At 42.2% G+C, this 24,626-nt stretch overlaps 1 protein-coding gene across 1 annotated transcript in view; it reads left to right on the top strand.

Annotated features, from left to right (window-relative positions):
* The first annotated feature begins 206 nt into the window (after nucleotides 1–206).
* Nucleotides 207–24,626, top strand: part of LONRF3 (LON peptidase N-terminal domain and ring finger 3) — a 44,877-nt gene continuing 20,457 nt past the window's right edge. Inside the window, exons 1-4 of the mRNA XM_066581766.1 lie at nucleotides 207–905; nucleotides 20,427–20,545; nucleotides 21,317–21,439; nucleotides 22,983–23,132. Coding sequence (XP_066437863.1) covers nucleotides 290–905; nucleotides 20,427–20,545; nucleotides 21,317–21,439; nucleotides 22,983–23,132 — 1,008 coding nt within the window. The 5' untranslated portion in view covers nucleotides 207–289. The remainder of the gene's footprint in view (nucleotides 906–20,426; nucleotides 20,546–21,316; nucleotides 21,440–22,982; nucleotides 23,133–24,626) is intronic.

Here is a 24,626-nt window from a genome sequence, read left to right as displayed (position 1 = left end):
TGTATAATATTACATGACATTATATATGGCACTCTGTATACAGCCTTTGTGTGCACGGGAAGGAAATTCTCATTAGTTACTTTGACATTCGATCAGACAATGAAACTGCAACCTTGTTACAAAACCCAGTGAGGTTTTGTAACAATTTGAAGACGAAGGACCAATGGGAGGCGCTGCTGGGCGTCACGTGACGGGCTTTTTATATAACACTTGGCTGGAAGAATTCTTATTAGCCGTATTGCAGGAATGAAGCGACTGAGGATCCCGGGGGTGAAGTGAGCGGGGCAGCATGGGCACCCCGGAGGGAGGCAGTGCCAGCCTGATGCTGGAGTTTGCTGCTCAAGCCGTCCAAGCCAAAAACTTCCAGCTGGCATGTGAGATCTATGAGAGGCAGCTGCAGGGGCAGCAGTCCGGGGTGGTGGACTGGGGGCTGCTGCTCAGGAGGGCAGACTGCTTGGCATGCTCTGGGAGACTGCACGATGCTTTCGAGTTGTACCAGGAAGCTGCTGCCCACAAGAAGCTATGTGTTGACCAGCTGGACACCCTGGTATCCTGCCTGGCAGATCAGCTGAGAGAATCATTGCCCCTCTGCCCACAGTGGGGGATCCTGACTTGTAAGGAGTGCCAGGGCTTCCTCTATGAGCCTGTGACTCTGCCATGTGGGCATACCTTCTGTAAGAAGTGCCTGGAGAACCAGAGGAGTAGGAGTCGGTGTAAAATGTGCAGGGTGACTCAGGAGGGCACAGAACATCACTACAGGGTTAATGTGCTCCTGAGTAACTTCATAGCCAAGTGGTTCTCTTGTGAGGTCCAAGCTGCCAAGCTCAGGCATGAAGGCAATGTCCTGCTGGGTGACAGCAAGTTACAAGATGCACTGGACAAATACAATGAAGCAATCTCCTTAGGTAAGAACAGGGTATTGTCTGGGTTGTGTGATGTCTCTGTGGTGCTATACACTGGAAAGAATCAGACAATGGAAGTGATGGCATTTCTCTTTGTCACTGGGCTCTCGGCTTAGCTGTAGCCTGGCATGAGTACAGGATTCCTTTATGATAAGGCTCTGAACTTTTTCACTTGTTATACTGTATGTGTCTATACTGACTCTCAAATTAGACTTTTGGTTAATAGAGTTGCTTGTTTTCTCAGTCTGTGTACTATAGTCCGAGCTATTTTACCATACAGTTACTGAATAATACACTGCTGACTATGAAACTGTCTATCATGTACTGTATGAAACTGCTGTGACGTCTGTTGCTCTAAAGCAGGGGTGTCTAACATTTTGTAATTTCTGGCCAACATTGGAAGAATAGTCGTTTTTGGCCACACATTAAATACACAATCACTAACAATGCAGGGCATCGTACACCACACAACCCCCATCATCCTCCACTGTGCCCCCAAAAATCCCCCATTGTCATCCAGACAAACCCCATTGACCTGCACACAACCCCTTTCGATCTCCACACAACCCCCATCGACCTCCATACAATCCCTATCTTCCTCCACACAATCTTCATCGTTCTCCACTGTGCCCCCCACACAACCCCCATCATCCTCTACTGTGCCCGAAACAGCCCCATCACCCTCCCCACACCTCTGTCGTCCTCCACACAATGCCATTGTCCTCTACACAACCCCCATTGAACTTCACACAATCCCTATCTTCCTCCACACAATCCCCATCGTTCTCCACTGTGCCCCCCACACAACCCCCATCATCCTCCACTGTTCCCCCAAACTGCCATCTTCCTCCTCCCCACAATCTGCATTGACCTCCGCACAATCCCCATCGTCCTCCACACAACACCCACCATTCTCCACACAACTCCCATCGACCTTCACGCAACCCCCATTGTCCTTCACACAACCCCCATCATCCTCCACAAAACTCCCAGCATCCTCCGCACAATCCCCATTGACCTACACACAACTGCTATTGGTTTCCACTGTGCCCCCAAACAACCCCCATGATCCTCCACACTACCTCCATCATACTCCACATCCTTCCCACAATCCATCATCATCCTCCAGAATTGTCGCTGCAGGCCGCCTGCTGGAACTCTGGTGACTGACTGAGTCAGACAGCCATAGAGTTGTAAGTGGCGCCCATTGCCACGTCATCAGTATGAGCTTGTTTGTGAGTGGAAGCTCACAGCCTGACGCAGCTAGGTACCGCCTGCAGCATGCCTCCTTGAGGTTCAGCCTGCGCAGGCCCCTCTCCCCTTTAGGCCACATTGATAGCCATCTCGAGTCACTTGCGGCCCGCGAGCTGCGGATTGAACACCCCTGATCTAAAGTGTCCTCATTTGGTGTAAAATGGCGTATATCACCTTAGGGTGCATTCACACGTGCGAGTTTCTACATGAGTTCCATCCAATTGCAATTGCAAGCTATTGATTTCTACCTGCTTTTTGACTGGTGGTCAATATAGAAAAATCGTTGCATGTACTATTTTTGGGCGATTTTCACTAAAGAATCACCCATTAATTCCTATGGGAACAAAAAAAATCACATCGCACTCATAAGTAGATGGGATTTGCATGTGAGTGTGTTGCGATTATTACCATATTAACCATTGGTAGCACTTGCGATTTTTTTTTTTTTTTTTTCCCCCACGCATGTTCATAGATGTGATGCATTATTTATGCAAAAACATATCGCAATCACAGAAAAATCACAGTTAAATAGATTGCGATGTAGTTCTGACAAAATCGCACCCGCCGTGGGCATCCACCCTAATACTGGCCCTGCGTAGTGTGTGACTATATATTTGCATATCTATGCAATTTTCCCTCACAATTTTCATGCGTTTTGCATCCAATGTTTACAAGCGTGAAAAAAAAAAATTCGTATACATTTTTAATGGTCACCATGGTGGTAAAAACGGATCGCAATTGCATCAATCTGTTTTTTTTTACTGTACCAATACACTTGAATGGGCAATTTTCATCCGAAAATCGCAACAAATTAGAACATTCTGCGATTTTCTTGGCTTGCCATAAAGCTTTCTGCTGCAGAAATTCCGCAGCATTTTTGCCCTGTGTGAACATACGCTTAGATATGTCTTACCGTGTGTCCTGGCAGAATAATTCCAGTGAGCAAACCCTGAGAGGATGACTGGGATTGATCTGGTCTTGTTTACAGAGTAGATGGTTAAGGGGTTAAGAGAAGTTGGGGGGCCCCACGATAAACTTTTGCACCCGGGCCCATACTCTGGATGGGCATGTTATATTGCATCATTGTATGTAAGGGCTATCAGCCTGGAGTCCAGTGTAGGAAGTAGATTTGTGCTGCTGTTCAGTGAAAGCAAGTAGAGTAAAGTACAATGTTCCATAACTTTTCATTATTCAATAATAATCACTCTTTTTTTTCATAAAACCCCAATTCCCAAAAAATTGCACGCTGTGTAAAATGTAAAAAATTGTAAAAAAAAGAAAAAGTACAATGATTTGGAAATCTTATATAGCCAGATTTTATTTCCATTAGAACATAGCCCAAATATGAGATGGTGAAAGGGAAACAGTTTTCCATTTCTTAAAAAAAATGAAGTCAAGAAACACATCTCACAAAAGTTGGGCGGGGCCATGACTACCATTGTGTAGCATCCATTCTTCTTTTTACAATAGACTGTAAACTTCTGGGAAGTGAGGAGACCAAGTGCTGGAGTTTTTGGAGATGAATGTTGTCCCATTCTTGTCTGATGTGGGATTCTAGCTGCTTGACATTTCTGGGTCATATTTGTTGGATTTTCCGTTTCATAATGCGCCAGATATTTCCTATTGGTAAAGGGTCTGGACTGGAGGCGGACGGTTCAGCACCCAGACTCTCCTTCTACGATTCCATGCTGTTGTGATGGATGCAGTATGGGGTTTAGCATTGTCTTGCTAAAATATGTAACGCCATCCTAAAAGATGTTGTCTGGATGGGAGCATATGTTGTTCTAAAACCTTTATATACTATCAGTATTAATAGTGCCATAAGCAGCATTGCAACCCCATGGCATCAGTGATGCAGGTTTTTGAACTGTGCGCTGTTAACAAGCTGAACGGTCCCTCTCCTCTTGAGTCTGCAGAACGCGGCGTCCATGGTTTCCAAAAAGAATTTCAAATTTTGATTCATCTGACCATAGAACAGTTTTCTATTTTGCCTCAGACCATTTTAAAGCAGCTTTGGCCCATAGAAGACGCTGGCATTTCTGGATTTGTGTTGATGTATGGCTTCTTCTTTGCATGATACAGTTTAACTTGCCTTTGTGAACGGAAGAGTGAACTATGTTTATAGACAATGATTTCTGGAAGTATTCCTGAGCCCATGCAGTGATTCATATTACAGAATCTGCCTGTTTGTAATGCAGTGACGCCTGAGGTGCCTGTAGATCTCGAGCATCCAATATTGACCCTCAGCCTTGTTCCTTGTGCACATGAATTTCTCCTGATTCTCTGCATCTTTTGATGATATTATGTACTGTAGATGGTTGGATAGTCAACGTCTTCACAATTTCACGTTTTTCTGAAACTGTTCCGCAATTTTTATACACAGTTTCTCAGATTGGTGAACCTCTGATCCCCTTTGCTTCTGAGAGACTCTGCCTCTCTAACATGCTCTTTTTTTATACACAGTCATGTGACTTAGTAGAAAATTGACTTTTCAGCTGTTTTTCATTAGTACAACTTACTTTTCCAGCCTTCTGTTACCCCTGTCCTAACTTTTTGGAGATGTCTGGCTGCCATCAATGTCTAAATGACTTATTTTTCCATTTCATTGAACAAATTGTCTTCCTTCCCCCTTCTGATATGTGTTCCATGTTCTACTGTGACTAACAAATGGTTATGTAAGTTTTCCAAATCATTGCATCCTTTTTTTCCCTTACACGTATTTACATTGTACACAGCGTGCCAACTTTTTTGGAATTGGTGTTGTGTAACCACTGCTACCACAAATTGTTACCTAATATGCTAAATACATCCACGCTAAACCGACAGTGCGTTCAAGTGAAGCTTGCATATCGCGTGTCTGATCTAGCGAGATACTGTTATATAACATTGTCCAAGTACATAAAGGGGTTATCTGCTGTGGACGACCCAGCCAGATTGCAATCTCTGATAATAAACTGAACATAGAGATCCAAATGTTGGAATCCCTTAGAATCGGATATTACTGGAAGGAGAGCTAATGTATAACTGGTTGTTTCCTCATTACAATGCGTCTATTGTCTCTGATGAACACTGCAATCCTTTAGAAAGTGGAAGTGAGCCCTTATAAGGGATAGCCCACCAATAGCTCTAGCAGTCAACCCCATAGAAGTAGTATCCAAACTACATCTTATCGGAAAACGAATCATGTTTCCAAATTATATAACAAGTGTAATTCTCTTGATCACCTTTCATGTATCATCAGAAATCCTTTGTTCTGTAGAGGATTTGAGTTGTTTGACTTTTGGGAATTTCACCTGTTAGTAGTAGAGTATTATATTCTTGAGCTGGCACACATTTCTCCGACTCCGTTGTGCACCACATGCTCTTTATAAGAGGCCCGACCGGTTCGTTCCTTGGAAGTGTAGCTATGTTGAGAAAGTGGGTCAGGAGAGCATAGTTGCATAACCATGAAGAATATACTGTCTGCCAGTTCTCCCTGCCCCTCCTCTCTCTTCTATGCTTGCATAACCAGCGAGGTAACAAAGAACTGGGTCAAACAACCTTTTCCAACAATAACTGTAATTTAACTAGATTGCTGAATTATTGTGAACATATTGTACGGTGGAATTATTAGAATGTAGGAAGAATTTCCTAAAACACAGCACATAACATAAGTGAGCTTATCCGGAGCTAGAACAGACAATGCAGCACGCTGTCAGCCCATGGAGGCAACCACATCAACAGGAATTGTATACAAAATGATCTCTTAATAGAAGGATTAGTACATACAGTACAGCAATCTAAAGCTAATCGTCTTCATATTATAAATGATATCATTATTTTCTTCTTCTGGGCAAGTCAATTCTTTTCTGTAATCTATGTCGCTGCAGTGTTTCTATTAAAAGAGTATTCCTATCACAGAAAGCAATGATATATCGCTAGGATATGCCATCATTTTCAGATCAGACTGCAGGGATCCCCACAAATCCTGAGAATAATGAAGCTGCGGAGCTCCTTTAGCATAGCGCCCCCCATCATAGTTTTTGTCTGTATAGTGATACTAGCAGCCACCCATTGTCACGGGAACAGCCCGATTTAATAAGTAGTGGATGGTCAGAGATACTGCTGTAAATGGGGAAAATGTTGGAAGGGGCCTAGAGATGAGTGAACGTACTCGGTTCAGGTGTTTTTGCACTCCAGCACCGCTTTTTCCAATTAACTGACTACTCGGACGAAAAGATTCGGGGGGCGCCGGGGGTGAGTGTGAGGTTGCAGAGGGGAGTGGGGGGGGGGGAGAGAGAGAGAGCTCCCCCCTGTTCCCCACTGCTACCCCTGCTCCACCACGCCGCCCCCCGGCGCCCACCGAATCTTTACGTCCGAGTAGTCAGTTACTCGGAAAAAGCGGTGCTTGAGTGCAAAAACACCCGAACCGAGGACGCTCGCTCATCTCTAAAGGGGCCGTAATACTAAGTTATATTATATGGTGGGCACTTAGTTCCCTTACAGTTGTCCCAGCAATTATTGATTTTGTACTTGAACAAAGGAGCATGGATTGCTCAGAGAATAATAGCGAAGCGGGACAGAGATCTCTTCCAACCGCCTGCCCCTATTCACAGTAAACAGGTAGTCACTCATAAATGAACGACTGCCTGTTCACTCAGGCCAATTGTCATTTGATTTTCATGCCCGCAGGAACTAAATGACAAGTGATGAGTGAAAGGATTATCATTTGTCGATCAGTTACGATTATCATTCAGTTTTACACAATCTAGTGATAATCTAAGCAATAATCGTTCCGTGTAAAAGGGCTGTGAGAGTCTGTTCATACATTTAGGATTTGATAAGGATTTTGTTGCTGATTCGGCACCGAAACCCTCACCAAATCAACTATGTTTCGGCATCTAGAAGAACTAAGCACCAGTTTTGGTCCTCACTGGTGAATTGGAGTGTGTTCATTCTTCTTGTGGATTCTGGGCTAATCCTTCTGCAAATTTGCTGCAATGGCCACTACACATCGGTAGCATAAATCTGAGTATCAGCTTCTGGATTGCTGCTGTGGATCTTCTTGTAAATGCACGTTGGATTTGCCATCGGTCATAGGAAATCCAACATGTGTGAGCATACCCTGAAGCATTCAGACCCCCATGGATCAGAAAGTGAAGAAGTAAACCATCACTTTACTTGATGAGAGGAGTTCTTTAAGTACATCTACTATTGATTAACATTAGGAGTACAGTCAGCAAACCTAAAAAATTCTTACACTATCAATATATCGTCGTTAATGTGTTTCTTTTGGGTCAGTAGTAGTCTGGGGGCCAAGATCCCCTTCGATTGCTAGAAGAAAGGGGCAGGTGTGCATGGCTGAGTGTTGCACCCCTTCCTCCAGTCTGCAAATTCCGCCGTCCCTTGGAGAGTTGGCAGTACTAATATACATACTGTGTACTTTCTATAGATTGGAATGTAACTTTTCTCTATATACATCTATCGAGGTATGGATTTTCTAATTTAATTATGTATATATATATCAGTATGGGCAAGTAGTGGCACAGTGGGCCTCGATATCCAACTCGCTTCATGGCGAAATATGCTAACACATGAATATTATGGAGGAAGAGCTGTACATATGTATGGACCGTGGGCAAAGCTCCATTACAGTGAGCCACAGCCATACAAGTAGGAACTAATTGCATAGGATTCATAATAGGTTCTGCTAATATAAGAATAAAGTTGGTATTAGCTATAATTATTGCTGATTTTAAACCGGTGTGCTGTACAAATGAAAAATAGGGGTTTTATGTATATAACCACATTTCATATATGCAATGACAGGAATGGGAAGCATCTACTAAGTGAATAACAAATGGATACGTTGGGAGACTGGACCCTGCCCATAAGGGCTTATAGGGAAAGAGACAGCAAGTGAGGGTAGAAGGTGCTCATCTGGTGGGGGCAGCCGGCTTACTGTAGGTTGTAGGCTTGTCTGAAGAGGTGGGTTTTTAGGTTCCTTTTGAAGCTTTCCCAGGTCGGTTGAGATAGCGAGTTCCAGAGTATAGGTGAACCACAGGAGAAATCCCAAAGACCATTATGTGAGGACCACAATAGGGGAGAGCAGAGGGGGTGGTCTTGCGAGGCCCAGAGTTATGTGTAGAGCAGTATTGGGATATTAGGTCAGAGATTATGGAGGCGACACGTTGTGGCCACCTTTGTATGTCATTTATTATAACTTCAACTAGATTCTCTGGGTAACAGGCAGCCAGTGAAGAGATTGGCAGAGGGGAGAGGCAGGAGAGTAAATTGAAGAGAGGTGGATAAGTTGGATCGCAGAATTGGGGTTAGATTGGAGGGGCGCAAAGGCATTGAATGGGAAGCCACAGAGCTTTAGCCACAGTAGGTCTGTGTAGCCTACTTGACTGGTGGAGTCTGAGACCTTCTGAGTCTACATGCTACTGAGCCATAAATCTGGTACTGGTTATGAAAATATTATTTACTTATATCAGACCATCTCAAATTATGACAAACTCTTTTTTTTTTAGCTTAGTGGAAAGATGGACCCTTAGAATCAGGTTCTTTGAATGGCCCAAAATACATCTCTCTAATGCAGACGTGATCAAAGTTGGGTTCGACAGAATTACGGGAAGTGGGGTTGATGGGCGAGGGTGTAATAACTGTGAGGAGTGGGACTAATGGGTGTTGGTTAGATATATGGTCTAAAGAAGAGAGATGAGAGTTACCCTTTTATTCAGCACATTGCAAAAATCTGTATACCCCACAGCTTCTTATAACGTGAATCACTTCCATTCCTTAATGGAGTAATTCAAGTAATGCACAGTATACTATTATTAACATGTTATCCGTTAATGTACAAGCCAAGATTCAACTTGGGAGACCTTCACTTCAATTATATTGGATATTGTTTTGCTCATGTTTCCTTTGCTATGAATGAACATAGTGACAGTATGATGCGAGGAACAACCGGATGAATAGTATTATGTTCCATCCATTAAGCACCGATGCCATGGTAACACACTTTGTTGATATTTGTTAATGTTAATGGCACTTTACAAACCGCTATTTTAGAGCCTTAGCTAGCTTTGTATTAGAAGTGACAATTTCTAACAGAGAAAGCTACAATGAAGCAACATTTGCCAACAATATCAGGGTTACATAGTAAGTATAAATAGCTTAGCCTCTCCCAACCTATATAAGACAGCAATGATGACTATTAGGAATATAGGTCAATATTACAATATTTGCATATTGGTTTTCAGCTATAGTCTAGGAGAGGGCAATGTGAGGACCTCCGCCCTCACGGCCTTCTTGTGAAATTTCCTAATAATATAGTGTATATAGGGAAATCTGCCCACCTCAGGTTTTTATGAAGAATTGCCACTACTGTCATTTAAAAAAATAATTTATTATGTAGCTATCCCATCAGCACTGGTGTAACTCTAGGGGATGCGGTTGCGCTCGGGCCCACTAGCCTTTAGGGGGCTCATAATGCCTCTCTTCTCCATATAGGGAGCCCAGTAGTATGAATAAAGCATTATAGTTGGGGGCCCTGTTACAGGTTTTGCATTTGGGCTCAGAAGCTTCAAGTTATGTCTCTGTGTTAAGGGGTTAAGAGAAGTTGGGGGGCCCCCAAGATAAACTTTTGCACCCAGGCCCATGAGCCTTTAGCTAAGGCCCTGCCCATCAGTATATATAGGTCGGCTAGTATTACCTCCATTAGTTAGTTACTTCTTTCTGTCTAAAGCTCCTGGTTTGCTCCCAAATGCATTTCAGAAACAGACGAGGGAGCACTTGAGGGAGACATCACTCTCGAGGAAGTAAAAGAAGCTATCCAGTCCCTGAAAATCGGGAAAAGCCCAGGACCAGATGGCTTCACGTCTCGCTTCTATAAGCTTCTCGTAGAGAGTTTGGCCCCCCTGATGCTTAATGCATTCAACTCTATATCCAACTCCTGCCCCTTTCCCGCTCAAGCATGACAAGTAGTAATAACGGTAATCCCCAAGACAGGGAAAGACCCTGCTTCCTGTGGCGGTTATAGACCAATGTCCCTTTTAAATGTGGATACTAAGATTTTTTCAAAAATCTTGGCTAACCGCCTTCAATCCTTCATTCCCTCATTAGTTCATAAAGACCAGGTGGGCTTTGTCCCGGGGAGGGAGGCAGGGGACAACACAATTAGAACACTTGCCCTCGTGTCCGGGCATCCCTTGTGCCTGCTCTCTGTAGATGCAGAGAAGGCGTTTGATAAGGTGAGTTGGGGGTTTCTGGAGGCGGTGCTGGGGCGGGTGGGCATGGGCCCCAGACTAAGGAGCTGGATAATGGCGCTATACAAACGCCCTTCCGCCCGGGTCTGGATCAATGGTCAGCTCTAGCCACCTATACAAATACGTAATGGCACAAGACAAGGCTGTCCCCTGTCTCCCTCCCTATACATCTTGGTGATGGAAACCCTGGTGAACGCTCTCCGAGCAAACACCAATATTAGCGGCGTTAGAATAGGTAACAAAGAAAATAAAGTAGCTTTATACGCGGACGACTTGCTGGTATACGTCACAAACCCCAGAATCGCTCTCCCTAGCATCTTAGCAGAATATAAACGGTTCGGGAAACTCTCAAATTTTAAGGTGAACCTCAGCAATTCAATAATTCTCAATGTCACTATAACGGACTCAGAGGTCGAAGCCTTGAGACCCACTCTCCCATTTAAATGGAAGCAGGACGACCTCAAATATTTAGGTGTAATAATCACAAAAGACTTAGAAAAGCTCTTTCTAAAAAATGTCAAACCCCTCCTCTCCATGCTAGAAGCAGACTTCAAAAGATGGCAACTGGTCCCCATGTCCTGGTTCGGCAGAATAAGCGCAGTAAAAATGAACGTTCAAACAGTGCCTATTCATTTACCAGGATCATTCTTATTGCAGATTAGGAAATCTATTATGGCTTTCATCTGGGGGGGTAGCAGAACCAGACGCAACTGGAAGGCCCTCTCCGGTCCCAAGGACCGAGGAGGCATGGGAATCCCAAATGTTGCCTTGTACCATAAAGCGGCACTGACCAAACGAATCCTGGATTTGTTCCATGGCAGACCTCAGAAGTTATGGGTGGAGATGGAACAAGACTCAGTCCCCTTTGGTGGCGGAGGTCTCATTTGGATCCCAGGCAATGGGAAACACAAAGGTATAGGCTGGTCTCCATTCATGGAAGACATGGTCTTGACCTGTCTTAGACCAGCGACCAAATCGGGCATGATCCTGAGGCCGGGCCCACTCACTCCCCTGGTCGGTAATATAGATATCCCTAGCTTTTTAAAGGGTACTCCCCTGACAAATGCCATCACAGGCACGATTTTAAGGGTCAGGGATATGACCCTAGGGGACGGATTCAAAACACTACATGAACTATTGGAAGGGCAGAGACCCCCCACCCAGAGCGTGGTTTCAATACCTCCAACTGCATCACTACGTGGGGGCCCTGGGGGGCTCACACCAGATGAGCTACCTTTGAGGGGATGTGTCTTTCGGCTTCTACGGCGCAACAGAAAATATCATCACTGTACAAGATGTTAATTGAGGAAGACACGCAGGATAGAAATAGGGACCTGGTGCAGGAATGGGAGAGGGACCTTGGAATCACACCCCCAGAGGAGTCATGGAAGAAAGCATACATCTTAACCCATAAAATAAATGTATCTAGTAAACTACAGGAACTAAACTATAAAATCCTCACAAGATGGTACCAAACCCCGGTGGGACTAGCTAGGATATTCCCCCAGTATTCGGATACCTGCTGGAGGTGCCAAACGGAATCTGGCACACTAGTCCACATATGGTGGTCTTGCCCCCAGGTCTGCCCCCTCTGGCAGGAGGTCAATGCCTTGTACTCCTATGTGTGCAGATGCAAAATAACGTTTACGCCAGAAATGGCTTTGCTTTCCATGCTCCTGGATCAATAGCCCGTTCTAAAGGTTCCCTACTTAGATTTTGTGTTATGGCCATGCGCCAGATAATCCCCAGAAACTGGAAGTCGGCGACACCCCCCCTCAAGACTGATGTGGTTAGAAGCGCTAGACCACATAAGGGATATGGAAGAACTGTGTGCAAAGGACGAAATGAGACACAACAAATACATCTTGACATGGCTGACCTGGAAACAATTTAGACTCTCCCCGGACCTAAAGGCATGGCTTGACAACGGAGCTCTTCCCATGACCGCCACCACAACCAACTCTATCACTCCATAAACCATAATCCTACTACTAGTTACCTGAAAGCCAGGGCCGCTTACTCCCCACCCCCACCTACTTCCTCTTTCTCTATCTACTGTCCCCTCCTCCCCCTTCGTCTCTTCTTTTCCTCTTTTTATTGTTTCTTATTTTTGTTTAAATAATTAGTTTCAAGCCCATCGGGGCATACAATTGTTATAATAGATTTGTTTACATAGGGAAAAAGGAAAAAAAGAAATTGCCTTAGAGACAGAGAATACGGATGAAAAATGAAGACAGACTGAGCATATGTTAATTATAACTGTGTTTATTCATGACGTTTCTCCAAAATTTTGTAACCAATGTTTATTCATGGCAAGCAAAATGAAAACTGTTTGAACCATAAAGCTCCTGGCTTCTTTCTCCTTAGATGATCATGTGATCTCAGTTCTGACCATCTCAGATCTACTTGGGGTTATGCTGTCTGGAACTAGTCAAGTTCTCAGTCTGTGTGATGCTGTTGCATGGATCTAGCACAAAAACTACCAAGAGGGGGACACAGGCACTCCTATCACAGTTACTGATTATGATCACCAAGCTCCTGTGACACAGTTATAATAAAGGAGATCACAGCTCATCCTCCTGACTGGATACTTATGATCTGTAGCTTATGTAGGTGAATATAAAAAGTAATGATTATTAAACTTGCCCCACAGCAGGCAGAAGTGGTATAGCCTCTAGCTAATGCTGTGCTGATGCCTCATGGAATTGATGTGAAAGTGAAAGTAATTAAGCTCATCATCAGGAGACTGCACTGCATGGAAGTAGTTGCAGTACACAGAGGAGACTTTCAGGGTGTTACAGCAATCAAATGGAGGGTAGGCATGGAAAAATGTGCTTTTGCAGAAGTGGCCCCTTAAAGGGGTTTTACAACACCATAAACCATCTCAAGTGGCTGAAAATTCTAATGTATAATTACATTTAAGATTGAATATTGTTCCCAGTGGTCACTCACGTTCCCTACTTCTCCCTATAGACAACACTTCAGCACATTATAATGACTACAGGAAAAAGCATTGAACCACTATGAACAGTAATGTAGAAACTGAAACAAATTTAAAAGGTTCCTTTATTAGATGTTTTACCATTTGGAGCTACTTTCATGCATTTTTAGAGGTTGGAAAACACCTTTAAATGATTCAGAACCAGATTTAGCCCTGTGTGTCTGCAGCTTCATATTCGATCAGCATGATCAAGAGACTTCACAGTGATGTTAAAGGTATTCTGTCATCAGGTTCATGCTGCCTAAAACTTGGGGCAGCATGAACCCAGAACAGATATGCCTGTTGTCCCATGCAGAGGTGTAGCTAAAGGCTCGTGGGCCCGGATGCAAAAGTTCAGCACAGGGGCCCTCCCACAACTTTCCTCTGCATTGTTGGGTCTTTTACAAAGCCCATTGATGCAATATTAGTAGGTAAAGGCATTACTACAGGCTTAAAAGATTAGGCAGAGGCTAGATATAGGGAGCCGAAATGCAAATCGGTAACATGACCCCCCCAACCAATAATGTGCCTTTTATTACACTGGTGTTTTCTTATATGATAGAGGAGCCTTTGCCCCTCCTTCTCCTATAGATACCCCCATGACCCCATGTACATTTTATTCTGAAATACTACAGCATTTCAGAAAAAGCATACTTTAAAGTTTCACTACTCGGGAATGGCCTTCCAAGTCACAGAGGCGGGCTGCATTGGCTTCTCCGCACCCACAAAGTGAAGACTGAAAGTTCTCTTTCTTCATGAGTATAGGGAAAGAGCTGTCACTCTACATGCTATAGGTAGGGAGAGGATGGTGCTGCCAGTCTCCGTGACCTGGACGTCCATTCCCATGTCAAGCTTCAAAGTCTATTTATTTTGAAACACCACTCATGCTGCCCATGGTTCAGGCAGCATTAACCTGATGACAGAATCCCTTTAATTTAGTGAGAACTCATGACAAGAGGGATTCCCTGATCCGCTGCTACCTGCTTAAGCCTGTTTATAAGGTTAGATTTATAGACCCCTACGAGAATCTACAAGAATCCCATAAGTCTTCCCCATTTGGAAACTGCAGCATTTTATATCTATGTTTAGTGATTCTCTGTATGAGCACCTAAAGGGACAAACTGATTAAATGTTTTTCACTCTGGTATTTTTTGAGATGTTTTGTTCCGTCTCAGAGAACCTGGTTGCTATGGCAGCACAATTTGTTGGGAGGAAATTGTTCACAAACAGCTCTTTTTGGAGTCCAGGTTAAAAATTAAGCCAATGTAGATGAGAATTTAGCTAATTTAGCCCAATGACAAAACAAAAATTGACAATGGAAACTATGAAAACTCAGTAAGTACCTAATTAATAGAATATATATATATTTTTAATTTGGCAAAGTAAATATAAACAAAAACGTGGTGGAATTTTTGTAACACAGTCATCACAATAGTAGAGGTGTTCTGTATCAAATTGGGTAATAGATGCAGCATAATATACCCACCATGCAGATAAAGAGCCATCACCCAAACACTAAAAAAGATAAAGACAGACCGATAGAATCAAGTAAGAAAGAAATGCAAGTAAGAAAGAGATATCAAGCAGGCCAATGGGATTCTTAGGGATCAGATTTTCTCCATTTTTTTCTGACATGGTCTAGATGTATTATATAAAGAGAATGAAGGAATAGATCGGTCATACATGGATGCTGCCATCAGTTTCATTCTCCCTAACCCAACATTGTGTCCTGTGATTGACTACCTGATAGGACATCTCTAGAGTCTCCTGCGCCCTCCTCATAAATAACTTTTAAATGTGGGTCAGGCATAAAATATTAATATTTCTTTTGGGATTATAATACAGTAATCATCAGGTAGTCCAGAACATTGAGTATCAAACAGACAATGTTGGAAGATAACCCCAAAATGTTGAATTATCAATCTGGATATCGGGGTAATCACTATCTGATGCTTTCAAGCTCATCTCTGGAGCATGGGAATATAGAGCTATAATGAAGAATGAAGAGACGTAACCCATACTAATATTCACAGCCTAGGCAATCGCAGAGCAGCTTCCATACTCTTATCACTGAGGAGAGTACCCTCTTTATGGTTGTCATTTAAGTGTTACTGGGAGGTCATAGAGTTAGGCAGGTCCTTCAGTTAGTATTAATGATGAATGAACATTTCAAAAGTTTGGTTTGGCCAGTTCAACGAATTTGAGCAAAAACTCCAGTTTAGTCCAAATTATTTCTAAGCAATTCCGAACTTCACCAATATCCCTAAAATACCGTAGTGTTTAATAGTAACACTGTCTTAGAGCCACAAAAGCCATGTGTAACACTTTAGGCCACCTAGAAGTATATCTAAGGAGTTCTGGGCTATTTCAATGCCAAGTTAGTGAAGAAGAAGAAGATTAAAGAAAGAAGAAAAAAAAAGGAAAAAGAAGATAAAGGATTAATTTTTCTTCTCTTCCCTTCTTTTTAAAAGTAGGAAAAAGAAAATGAAGGAAAAAAGGAGACAAATAAATAAAAGAATTTTAGTAGCTCTGGCCTTTATAAAAACCTGAGGTTCCGTTTTGTGTAGAATTGAACTTTTAGCAGGGTTCAACTATTTTGGTTCACTCAATATTAGTCAGTATCGAAGGGGGTAGCATTGGGATGAGTTAAGGACCATTTACATGCAACGATTATTGCTCAAAATTCGTCCAGCAGGCCAAAAGTGAGTGATAATCGTTACATGTAAACGCGGGCATCGTGCACTTTTTGTTTGAACGGTGGATTTTAGCCTGCATGAAATCCATCGTTCAGCCACTGAAAGACTGAGCAAATTTGTTCCATTTGAATGAATTTCGCTAATCTTTCAAAAGTCTGCATGATAACAGCATAGTGATTGTGTTTGCTTTGCATACTTAATAAGCACACTGTGTACTCAGCTAGGAGGAGAATAATGGAAACTGCTGGCCAGATGTTTGCTCAGCTGGGTGCGTGTTTAACACACCTAGCTGAACAAATAACTCGTGGAGGAAAAAGAAGATGATTAAAAGGTCCTTTTACATACAAATGAAGATGATTAAAGCCATTAACACTTTATGCAAATACATAGCTAAATCTTTCAATCTTTCCTCCCTTTGAAAGATTATCTTGGCGTGTAAAAGGACCTTTAGTTTTAAAAGTTTCAGTCTCACATAAGCATACTGTATATATTATATCTAAGAGTGCAAAGTTAATTCACCCCATCCTGATCCCTACTGTGCTGATGTTTCACAAAAAAGTTTTTAAACTGAAACTTTATGGATTTTTCATTATGAATGCACTGACCTATTTGATAAGTTCTCATCCATGCATGCTTAAGGAATTCCTAATTACAGAGATTCTTTGGGGGTAAAAGAGACTGAGATTTGAGGAACCCCAATGTAGATTAATTCCTGTCCTTTGACTATAATTTACTAGGATGCCTTACTAGTTAGACACATTTCTCAAGGAGCAGATACTATGAAGACCTACTTAATCTTATAAATTGTTATGCACTTCCATTCCCAAATGACTACTCTGCTTGAACATATACTATAATGGAAAAATGATAATTAGAACTTAATGAGCCTCCTTTCCATTAACTTCATTACTGACCTAACAACATTGTTGTACTCGGGTATGTATATGAAATCTCCTGACCACCTGAGGGCACTTATTCTGGTTAACGGATTATTAAAATGAGCTAGAGAATTCTCAGCAATTAAGCCATGATGGTATTCCATTTATATCTAGTCCAAGAAGGAACTCTGCCATTCTGCATTTAAACACTGCTACAAGTTTACTGAACAAGTTTGCAGAAACCTTTACAGTCCTAGAAACGAATGCCATCAGCAACTCTCATTATAATCTTTCCACTCTAAATTTTGTTGATCGTGACATAAAAATATGCAAGTGGCCAGAGTTGTCAAAATTTGTAATAAAATGCTAAATGGCCTGTAAAAATCAATCACCCAGCACTTCTCGGTGCATCGGTGCAGCCGGGAAGATTCTGGCAGGAGAAAAACTACGTGAGCAATCTTGCCGGCAATTTTAATCCAAAGCCGAAAAGAACAGTTTGTAGAAAGCTGAAATGCAAAAATTGTTGGTCAAGTAGTAAAGACAGCTTAAAGGGGATGTTTTTTGGGGGGGACAATCCTTTTTTTTTTAGAAAAGGTCTTTCAACAATAAGCAGATCAGAGTATATCCTGCTACCAGGATTCTCTGCTATCTAATGTAATCTGCAGAGAAACCTAGAAGCAAGTGTTTTTGATACCCCTACAGTGCCTCCGCAGGAGACATAAATCATTACAATGTGCCCATTAAAATCAGTGTGCAGTGCGTGTAATGTACAAACTTGCTGGGTCCTCCAAAACATGAGGCACTCTTTATAGCTACTCTCCTCTCTAGATTATAGTTTTGGGTCTCCATTAAAGGGGTATTGAAGATACCCCACTGATCAGCTGTCCTCCAGATTCACTATGTTCCAGAACTAGCATAGCTCTATACATAGTACAGTGCTCTAAAATAGTAAGCCTCAATCCCATTCTGGGAGAGAGCTTCCAGTACCACTGTGGGCCACTGCAGAATGTACAGAGCTGTGCTGGTTCCGCTCCACAATGTTTATGGCACTAGCATAATAGCTCTATCGAACAGCTGATCAGCGAGGGTGCCGATTGTCGGACTCCTGTCTATCTGTTGTGGATTAACTGTCCTGAGGATAGGTTATCAATCATTTAGTCCCGTAAAACCCCTGTAAGCAATTATGACATTTCCTCAGGCTATGGGACCTGCAATTCTTGATAGATGCAGGTCCCATCTCTGAGACCCTCAAGGTTTGGGAGAACTGGGGTACCAGTGCCAAAAATGCATACTTTAAAGGGGTTGAATCTTTGCACGCATTTTTGTAATGGCTGGGCCCTAGAGAAAACAAAAAGCGTACTCATCTGACTTCAGCCCCCTGGGACCCAGCTGAGTGGCACCTGCTGCCCTATTCCCCAGTGCGGACAGCCAACAGAAGTCAGGTGACCTCTGCAGCCAATCAGAGGTAGTAGCATCATCATCCCAGAGTGTGAGTACTAATACCAGGAGTTCGGGACAGTGATGCTGTGGCCTCTGATTGGCTACAGTGGTCCCCCGATTTCCGGTGTCTGTCTGCACGGGGGAACAGTGATGGGGCTGTGAAAGCTGCTCATCTTGGTCCAGTGGGTCAAAGATTCACATTCCTTTTGATTCCACTTCCGGCTTTGACTAAGAAAAAACTCATGAAAACCTGCCACAAAAACTGTCTTTTCTCCTAAAAACTACTCTGAATCCCAATTCTCTGATTGCATATTGAGAATATGATTTCTAGGTGAGACAAATCTTCTAAAGTTAATCACCCACTTTTTTCCGTGGCCTCATTGTTAGCATGAGTCAGGTCAACAGTTGGGCTTTATTAGTTTTCACAATGGCTGCTCCCAATGTTAGGATGAACCAGAAATATTTCAGGAATGATCAAAAGAGTAACTCCTTAACATATTACAATACATATTAAACCAAAGAGCCATTAGTAGTCTCCTCTGATTAAATGCCTAAAAGAGACGCTTAGAAGTTTTCTATACTTTATATATCTGACTAGCTGATATACCCGGCTTCGCCCGAGTTAATTTGGTACTGGTTTTTATCTGGTGTTCACATGGAAAATCTTATGAAGTCGTGGTTACTTTAGAGATATTGAGGAAAAAGATATGTTCACCATTTTGCATAGTTCTCTGCGTTACCCAGAAAACACCACGTGGAGGTAACCATGCGACGTTTCCTTCATATAAAATGACATCAGGAAGTGAGAGAATTAGATTACATACATAAAATTTGGACACTAATTCTTTTGCGCTTAGAATTGAATAATCGAGTTGGGGCCCATTAACTTTTCATATTTATGACACAATCAATGCTTGTGCCAAATTTCATGTTTCTATGACATTGGGAAGTGAGAGATTTAGATTATGTACGTAAAATTTGGACGCTAATTCTTTTGCGCATAAAATTGAATAATGGAGTTGGGACCTATTAGCTTTTCCTATTTATGACATAATCAATGCTCGTGCCAAATTTCCCGTTTCTATGACACCGGAAAGTGAAGAAATTACATTCCGCACGTAAAATTTGGACGCTAATTCTTTTGCGCATAGAAATGAATAATGGAGTTGGGACCCATTAGCTTTTCCTATTTATGACATAATCAATGCTCGTGCCAAATTTCACGTTTCTATGACACTGGAAAGTGAAAAAATTACATTCCGCACGTAAAATTTCGATGCCAATTCTTTTGCGCTAGAATTGAATAATCGAGTTGGGACCTATGAACTTTTCCTATTTATGACATAATCAATGCTCGTGCCAAATTTCACGTTTCTATGACACCGGAGAGTGAAAAAATTACATTCCGCACGTAAAATTTCGACGCCAATTCTTTTGCGCTAGAATTGAATAATCGAGTTGGGACCCTATAGCTTTTCCTATTTATGACATAATCAATGCTCGTGCCAAATTTCCTGTTTCTATGACACCGGAAAGTGAGAAAATTAGATTCCATACGTAAAATTTGGACGCTAATTCTTTTGCGCATAGAATTAAATAATCGAGTTGGGACCCATTAACTTTTCCTATTTATGTCATAATCAATGCCCGTGCAAAATTTTAAGTTTCTATGGCATTGGGAAGTGACAGATTTAGATTATGTACGTAAAAAATTTCGACGCCAATTCTTTTGCGCTAGAATTGAATAATCGAGTTGGGACCCATTAGCTTTTCCTATTTTGGAGATAATCTATGTGCCAAATTTCATGTTTCTACGATATTGGGAAGTTGGAGAACTTTTGGCGAGTCAGTCAGTGAGTCAGTCAGTCAGTCAGTCAGTGAGTCAGTCAGTCAGTCAGTCAGTCAGTCAGTGAGTCAGTAAGGGCTTTCGTCTTTATATATCTGATATACCCTACTGTGTCTGATAATGCAGACTATCTAATAACATGTCATTAATTGCCAAATTGTGATGTTTTCTGTTACAGTTTCACTTGACCATTTACTGTATAGCAACCGTTCTATGATTCACTTCGGCCTAAAGTCCTATGAACTGGCACTGAACGATGCTGAAATCACTTGCAAACTCCAACCATATTGGTTAAAAGTAAGTATTCGAGAAAAATTGTTAAATTACATAATATTATACTAGTACCAGCACATAGAATCCTGATGACAGAAAATGACCAAGAGGTCCATCCAGTCTGCCCTATTATATATGTATCCATTTAAAGGGGTTGTCTGGTTATTGGACAACATGCCTCTTTTAATGCCCCCTGTGCTAAAATAAGAAGAGGAACATTACTTATCTCTTCCCTTCCTCTGCAATCCAGTGCTGCAGCCCCGCTGTGCTCCCGATGTTTGTTGCTGCTGCCGATGTCACCGGTAATCAGTTGATCGCTACAGGTAATCAGAGGCTGCAGCGTCACATTTCCCGAACTCCTGGCATTGTGCGACTCAAAATGTAGGCAATGGTGCCAGGAGTTTGGGAATGTGATGCTGCAGCCTCTGATTGGCTGCAGCAGTTATCTGACAGCAGCAACAAACATAGGGACCACAGCGGGGCTGCAGCGCTGGATCACAGTGGCAGGGAACAGATAAGTACTGCTTCTATACTTATTTTAGCACAGGGGGCACTAAAGGGGGCATGTTGTCCAGTAACCAGATAACCCCTTTAATGAGTATGTGCAGGTAGACACAATCAAAAAGGGGTTTTCTTTGATGAGACCACTACTTGTAACTAAGAGTTTTCTTCTGCATTGCTCGGAGGAGTTTGCCCATGAGTGCAGCGATAATATACTGTATGCTGATCATTACAGAAAAAATACATTTATAGTTCTTTCTTTGCTTTTTTTTAAACACTTTTTTTTCTACGCAGGGGCACCTGAGGAAAGCACAAGCACTGGTCCACCTGGGAAAAACGGAAGACGCTTTAAAAGAATTCCTTTACTGTCTGGTGCTTGACTCTGGGAATAAGACGGCAAAATCCGAAGCTCAGAAGGTAGTGCAGCCAGTGATGGTTCTTCAGGCTACCGTTTCCTATGATCTTTCTATGTTTATACAACCATTTTAACGGTCTTGATTTCTTGGACATATTGAATGTTAACCCCTTAGTGACTGACTGATTTTGTGCCTTAAGGACCAAGCAATTTTCATTGTTCAATGCAAAAGCCATAACTTATTGAATTAGCTCTATGGGGGCTTTTTTTTTTGGGGGGGGGGGAGGGGGAGGAGTTGTATTTTTTTAATGATACCACTCTGGGGTACATATATTGTAATGTATAACATTTTATTAAATTATTTAGGGGGGGGGGGAGGGGAGATGGGAGATGTAAAACTCACCAGAAATTCTGCCATTGTTTTGGGGGTTTTGTTCGCATGACATCCACCATTCAGTAAAAATGACATAATAACTTTCTTATCCGAATCCCCATGATAACTACAATACCAAATGTCTCTAGATATTTTTTACTACTTTAGCACACACACACACAAAAAAAAATGTTTTTAAAGAAAAACAACTGAATCTGAATCGCCGCATTCTAAGACCTATAACATTTTTATTTTTCCTGCAATGGAGCTTTGTGAGGTCTTGTATTTTCCAGAAAGAGTTGCAGTTTTTAATGGTAACATTTTGAGGTACATGTGACTTTTGGATTGATATTTATTATGTTTTTTGGGAGGCGAACAAAAAGAAAAATAGCAATTCTGGCGAAACTTTTTAAACTTATTTTTATGGCGTTCTCCAAGCGAGATGAATACTAAAATATTTTCATTGTCTGGGTTAATATGAACACGGTAATGCCTATTATGTGCTGCTTTTGTATTTTATGAGTTTAATAAGGGTTTTTGTGGGGAAAAATGCAACATTTTTATTTTTAACCCTTTGCAATCCAATTTTGGATTCAGGGTTTCCTAGGGTGGGTTTTCTCTTTCAGCCATTATACAATGGCACCATCTGTTGGCTAGAGCCAATACTGCGGTATGGGGCATGCTGAGAGGTCCCCTAACAACAGAGTAGCCAGTGATATACAGTAAGAATACCCTGCCGGATGTCTTCCGACATCGGAGCTGTACAGCCTTCAATCAAAATGTCTTCAGATGTCAGACAGTGGATCGGAAAGGGTTAAACTGGATTTTTTAAAATTCAACTTTTTTGATACACATAGGCTTCTGAAAAGAGTCAAGCTGTGCGCATGCGCTGATTTCCTGGAGGTATAGAGCTGGAACATAGTTTATGGGGCTCAAAAGTGATTGCAAGTTGCGCCAACTTTCATGACACACAACTGTGTGTCTCAGCCAAGCGGCTACCTAGTAAATTAAAGAATTCTGTCAGTCTGTTCACAAAGAGATTATTGCTGCAATCCAGCATTCTGAGTCAGATTGTAGCAGTAATCACTACACTTATACCCAACAGATTAAGATTACCCAAAGATCCAATGACCGTTGTAGCCACATAGCCAGGATCATCTCTTAATAGGTCCAGTGCACCACTCTATGTGTAACTTTCATTTAATATTTGCGTTATTATCTTATCCTCACAGTTGTTGCTTAACATGTTAAGTCCTGGACACAGTCAGGGAGAGCTGCCCGATATCCTGCAAATGATGCCACATCCCTCAAGGATAAAGGGAAGTCTTATGAATTCACTCAACACCTCAGACTACAGCAGTAACACACAGAAATTATATAGGGTGAGTAACAATATCTCCTAAACTTTTTCACATGTTTGTCTCTTAACACATTTACTACGTTCTCATTCTAGTGTTACTATTAGTGATATATATATATATATATATATATATATATATACACACACAGGGTTATTACAGATGATCTTCCGATGTGAAACTCCAGAACTCCCATTTAATGACACTCAGATACAGAAATGTGATATCAATGCAAACAGAAACTCAAAAAGTTTCACTTAGCAACACTAACTAATAGTTAGATGTTCTCGTTGTCCAACCAATCACAATGCGGCTTTCATTTCTCAAGCTGCTAAGGTAAAAGGAAAGCTGCACTGTGATTGGTTGCTATGGGGAACAAGGACAGTCTTACTTTTAGACAGTTTTGCTAGATGAGGCCCAAAAAGTTTTATTCCACTGTAGTCAACGCTAGGACGATATTAGACAATATGGCTGCCAATGAAGACAGGAGAGTATTTTGTGTCCATTATTTTCGTGTCCACCGGTCTGTTATTAGTATGCAATGCCATTTTTGAACAAGGTTCGGGGAAGATCCGACCAGCGGGCGCACAATTTGTAAGCGGTACTCCAATTTTAAGGAAAAAGGTTGCAGCTGTAAGCAAAAAGTCCAGCAGTAAGCGTGGAAGTTTCACATGAAGTCCAGTGACAAAAGTTAGTCGCATTGATCACCTCTGATGGGAAAAACATTTTTGATGTTGTTCAACAAAACTTTTTGAGTTTTTGTTTCCATTGATTTCAAATTTATATACCGGAGTGTCATTAAACAGAAGTTATGGGGGTTTCAAACTGGGAAGATAATTTGTAATAACCCTGTATATAACACTGTCACCTGTAGCACTGTACATTATTTAAAGGGGTTGTCTATTTGTAAAACATCTGCAAGATAGGCCATCAATAGTAGATCGGCGGGGATCTGTCACCCAGGAACCCTGCTAATGAGCTGTTCACTGGGCAAGTGTGCATGTGCACTAAGCTGACTTCTGTAGGACACAGGCAGCTCCGTTTCCACTGCAGTGGCCAGGATTGGTACTACAGTCAAAACTCTCACTTAAAGGGGTTGTCCCGCGAAAGCAAGTGGGGTTATACACTTCTGTATGGCCATATTAATGCACTTTGTAATATACATCGTGCATTAAATATGAGCCATACAGAAGTAATTCACTTACCCACTCCGTTGCTGGCGTCCCTGTCTCCATGGCTCCGTCTAATTTCAGCATCTAATCGCCCGATTAGACGCGCTTGCGCAGAAGGGTCTTCTCCCTTCTGGTCGGTCCGGGCATGAGCAGCGTTCTGGCTCCGCCCCCTTCTACGCGTCATCGCGTAGCTCCGCCCCATCACGTGTGCCGATTCCAGCCAATCAGGAGGCTGGAATCGGCAATGGACCGCACAGAGCCCACGGTGCACCATGGGAGAACACCCGCGGTGCATCGTGGGTGAAGATCCCGGCAGCCATCTTGGAGGAAAAGAAAGAAGAAGATG

The sequence above is a fragment of the Eleutherodactylus coqui genome, chromosome 10 (assembly GCF_035609145.1).
Source record: "Eleutherodactylus coqui strain aEleCoq1 chromosome 10, aEleCoq1.hap1, whole genome shotgun sequence".
In the NCBI taxonomy this organism is placed as follows: domain Eukaryota; kingdom Metazoa; phylum Chordata; class Amphibia; order Anura; family Eleutherodactylidae; genus Eleutherodactylus; species Eleutherodactylus coqui.
This window is presented reverse-complemented; position numbering and strand designations above follow the sequence as displayed.